The sequence below is a fragment of the Berghia stephanieae genome, chromosome 7, assembly GCF_034508935.2.
Source record: "Berghia stephanieae isolate SIO BIC M18660-M18661 chromosome 7, UCSD_Bste_1.3, whole genome shotgun sequence".
Taxonomy (NCBI): Eukaryota; Metazoa; Mollusca; class Gastropoda; order Nudibranchia; family Aeolidiidae; genus Berghia; species Berghia stephanieae.
This window is the reverse complement of record NC_088366.1, coordinates 1,599,690-1,604,590: the sequence shown is the minus strand read 5'-3', so window position 1 is coordinate 1,604,590 and position 4,901 is coordinate 1,599,690. Positions and strand designations below refer to the sequence as shown.

Below are 4,901 nucleotides of genomic sequence, written 5' to 3'. Positions count from 1 at the left end.
CCTCCACCACTATGGGAGGTCAGAAGTCCCCATCCACACAGTAATACTGACCCCTCCACCACTATGGGAGGTCACAAGTCCCCATTCACACACAGTAATACTGACCCCTCCACCACTATGGGAGGTCACAAGACCCTATCCAGACACAGTAATACTGACCCCTCCACCACTATGGGAGGTCACAAGACCCTACCCAGAAACAGTAATACTGACCCCTCCCCCACTATGGGAGGTCACAAGTCCCCATCCACACACAGTAATACTAACCCCTCCACCAATATGGGAGGTCACAAGTCCCCATCCACACACAGTAATACTAACCCCTCCACCACTATGGGAGGTCACAAGACCCTACCCAGACACAGTAATACCGACTTCTTTTCCCCACTATGGAAGGTCAGAAGACTCAACCCCTGAAAATTATTTCAAAACATAAAATTTAAGCAAAAGTAATCATTTTCTTTTTTTGAAGGGTCCAATTGACAAATGATGGCAAAACGGAGACAAGTTTGTTTTTGATTGAATATCAAAATGGTTTAATACTAATCATAGAATGGAAGAAGGCAGTAGTAGTAGTAGGTAGTAATATCATTACAACTCCCGACAATAACATGGAATTCTGTATATGGAATAGAAACCAGATCTATAGTTAATGGTACAAAAAGGCACTGGAATAAAAATAATTGGAAATGACAAAACATGGCGGACATCGGATTATAAGTCAGCAGTGACCCTATTTTGACACACTCCGGAGAAAAAAACACGTGTTGAAAGATTTGGCCAGAAAACTCGTCCTTCAAATATCAATCGATTAAAATAATTCTCGTCTTGTCAAAAACTCTCAAACCCGGGTCTTCTCAGAAGACTTCGTGGAAGTCCCAGGTTTGAGAGTTTTTGACAAGATGAGGATCATTTTATGTAATGAATATTTGAAGGACGATTTTTCTGGCCAAAATTTTAAATCCATGTTTTTCCAGAGTATGGTAAAATGGCTATAATATCAGCACATATATAATCTCATAGTGACAATGGAAAATCAACCACAAAATCCAACAATCTCTCATCGTCTCTTCGTTTTCTTCCTTTCTACATGGTTTACATTTGTTATACTCAACACATACCTATTTACAGGTCTGATTACCCAAATTGTTAAGGCCTCATGGTTGTCATGGAAACACTCTCAAACCAACACAAAGTATTCTCCATGACAACACTGTGAAAACAAGCCCATAAATGTGTTCGGACATCAGGCCTGCAAAAATGTGCACGTTGGATCCACTCATCACACACGTGGTAATTTCCATTTCTGATTCAAATCACACATGGACCCCACTGGATTTCACTTACCTTGATTTAGTTTTTGAAAAGCAGAGTTGAAGTTAAAATACACCAAAACAAAAATACGACCAAGACAAAAACCTGAAATGTGGATAAGCGGTCCCCACCTTCCAGCTGTGGACCACCTCCAATCTGTGGACCACCTCCAATCTGTGGACCACCTCCCAGCTGTGGATCACCAATCTATGGACCCCCACCAATCTGTGGAGCACCTCCAATCTGTGGACCACCTCCCAGCTGTGGATCACCACCAATCTATGGACCCCCACAAATCTGTGGAGCACCTCCAATCTGTGGAGCACCTCCAATCTGTGGAGCACCTCCAATCTGTGGAGCACCTCCAATCTGTGGAGCACCACCAATCTGTGGACCACCACCAATCTGTGGATCCCCACAAATCTGTGGAGCACCTCCAATCAGTGGACCTCCTCCCAGCTGTGGACCACAATCAATTTGTGGTCCAATGACATTCAGACATCAAAGGGTTGGGGACCACACATGTGTAAGTGGTGTGTTGATGTGTGTGTATGTGTGTTAATCTCGTGATTATTATACACAAATTTACAACCTTGTAAATACAGAGGTCTCTGTCTTACAGTACACAGCCTGCCTGACTTAGACTTTAAGGGAACCAAGGGATGATGTCTTTTAACCTTGCAAGTCACCATCACCCACCCCATCCCATCCCACCCAGTCTATTTGGATCCACAGACACATTAAGTATCAGTTTGGGACGAATAAGGGTTAATTTTATTCAGTTTTGAAGCTTACAAAGGCTTGTAGGTCATCTCAGTTCCTATGAAAACAAAGGTGTTACACAACACCAAAAACAAACGATTTACAGTTTGGTGACTACAACACATAACACGTATTTAACAATTTGGCCAGAAAACTCGTCCTTCAAATATCAATTGATGGAATGATCCTCATCTTAGAAAAAAAGAAAACAAAACCAAACTCTACCTGGGACTTCAAAGGAAGCCCTAGGTTTGACAGTTTTTGCCAAGATGAGGATCTTTTAATCAATCGATGTTTGAAGGACCAATTTTCCGGGCCAAATTTTTAATTTTAATACGTGTTTTTCCAGAGTACAATAGAAAAATATTGGATGAGAATGACCTTGAAAATTGTAGACAAGGACTCAGTCCATCTAGACAGACAATATGACGTCCACAGTTTGTCCCACACAAGGTCACGGTCATCTCGATTCACACACACAGCAATTTCAATCCTGACCAAAGACAGAGAGCAACATGGAATAGGAAAACAGCTTTAGGAGATAGGGGATCCAGTAAACTTGACCTCTCTGTCCAGCATGGGAGGTCAGATGACCCAGCAAACTTGACCTCTCTGTCCAGCATGGGAGATCAGAGGACCCAGCAAACTTGACCTCTCTGTCCAGCATGGGAGGTCAGAGGACCCAGCAAACTTGACCTCTCTGTCCAGCATGGGAGGTCACAAGACCCAGCAAACTTGACCTCTCTGTCCAGGATGGGAGGTCAGAGGACCCAGCAAACTTGACCTCTGACCAGCATGGGAGGACAGAAGACCCCAGCCAGCATCCCCTCTGTTTTTTTTAGTTCCAGACCATGGGACATGAAGACAGAGACCAATGTACTATTGATATATTATTATTATGATTATTACTATTATGATTACTGTGAAGTCGTTTAATGCTCCAATTTATTTCTTTATAATTTTGAGTTGGTAGCCATTTTACTCCTCTGGTACATCTCATCGATTTGTTGGGAGAAAAAAGCTGCCAACTCGTTACGTTTGCTCTTGAAAGTCGGGGTGAGAAGTCCGTTCTCCACGGAAAATAGTTCGGAATGGAGGTGGATTTCTTTGACCTGTCAGGACAAAAATGTGGAAATGTTGAAATGTTGTGGCAAGTGTTGGTAGATAAACATAAGTTGTCTTTGATGCACTGATGGAGCAGACACAAAAATACCCCCAAAAATAAGAATTCTAAGCCAGCCAGTCCCAGAGTCGTACAGGATGAGTAAATTTCATTCTTTAACCTCTATTTTGTCTGGAACTAGTGCTCCATATTGTTTTTGTTTTTCAGGGTTTTACGGCGCTTGCAACACATTAAGGTCATACCAGCGCCAGTAAAAAGGAAAAAAATGGGATAATAAAAAGTTCTAGAATTACAATTAAAGCACCCAAGAAAAGGTAAGACAAAGGGGAATTGGTTCAAATAGGAAACAGATGTAGATTCCAAGAGCACACTATCAAAGTATGTAGTTTGAGATCACCAAAAAGCCTCATCCAGACACAAGCACAGGTCCCCACGAAGAGGAATACACTCAAATGTTTACAATCTTATATAATATTTAACAAAACATAATACAGTTCATAACAGAGAGATGATTTACAAGGAAAAAAATATTATCTCCCAAAACTAACTATACATTTGACTGTTTCCCTCCCAGCTAGGGTATCTGGAGGACAAAACCAAGTAATCTTATCCCAAGACAAAGACAGAAAGAAAGTTGGAAAACAGACACAGGGGGATAAAAGACACAGTATGTACCTCCCTGCCCACTACTGCACCATACACAACTTGTCAAATTTCAACTTTCAAAACCCGAAAACAAATTAAAAAATGAAACTGTTTGCTGAAATAAATAAATAAAATAGTCAAAGTGGATGGAATCTTGAATTGGAATTAATGGAAGGCAAACGATGTGAATGTTTTGAGTTTTGTTGAGGTGAATTGCCGTCTCACTCTCACAATCACCCCCAGTGTTACATTCATCGTATTTGGTTGACAAAGGGGAACCCAAAACGTCCACATCATCTGTCTTTGTGTCAATTAAATCAAAGTTTTTCCAGTCCATTTGACTATTACCATCTATATCCTCAGGCACCATTTACATAACGGATTGCTGAATTACGATAACCTTGTCTGTCTGTCTATTAGAAATAACATTGTAGGGCAAGGTGGGGGGGGGGGGGGGGGGGGCAATGGATAACAGCTGACAATCCAATGGTGTAAAGAGCATTTATATAGCACATTATCAATTAATTGTGCTCAAAGCTCTTTACAAGGGATCCCTAGCTGAATAAATAGCCTTTTTCAAGCACTCAACCTTGTGCTGCAAGGAGTGGGACTTAAACCTGGGACCTATCAGTCAAAAGACAAGAGTCATATGGCAAGACCACAAAGTGGTACATTGTTGTTGTTGTTATTCTTGTTGTTGTTGTTGTTGTAGTAGTAGTAAAGTAAGAACAAGATAAAGGTTGGTTTCATTGAGTCCATACCTGTTCTAGAGATGAGAGTCCATTCTTTTTGCCCACAGCTGTCATGTCCGTCATGATGGCCTTCTTCACCACCTGGAAATTACAAAAACTCTCACATCAATTCAAGGTCAACTCAACAACTGACGTTCAAAAGATATTCTATCTACAGCCTGTATCAGTTGAATTAACAAGTAGATTTTTGACCAATCAAAACATGGAATTTGCGACACACCTTCACACATGCTCGGACAAACATAGTTGTTTGTCTATAAACAATATCTTGAATGAACTTGACCTTTCTCTGATCATTGTTAATG

At 41.1% G+C, this 4,901-nt stretch overlaps 1 protein-coding gene across 6 annotated transcripts in view; it reads right to left on the bottom strand.

The window, feature by feature from the left end:
- Window positions 1-508: 508 nt before the first annotated feature.
- LOC144976338 (long-chain-fatty-acid--CoA ligase 1-like) overlaps window positions 509-4,901 on the bottom strand; it is a 59,056-nt gene continuing 54,663 nt past the window's right edge. For 3 of the 6 annotated variants that reach the window (XM_078920569.1, XM_078920570.1, XM_078920568.1), the window contains exons 21-22: window positions 4,606-4,677; window positions 509-3,188 (exon numbers count right to left, since the gene is read on the bottom strand). In XM_078920569.1, coding sequence (XP_078776695.1) covers window positions 3,030-3,188; window positions 4,606-4,677 — 231 coding nt within the window. In that variant the 3' untranslated portion in view covers window positions 509-3,029. The remainder of the gene's footprint in view (window positions 3,189-4,605; window positions 4,678-4,901) is intronic. The other 3 variants (XR_013646094.1, XR_013646092.1, XR_013646093.1) reach the window with 2 other exon arrangements.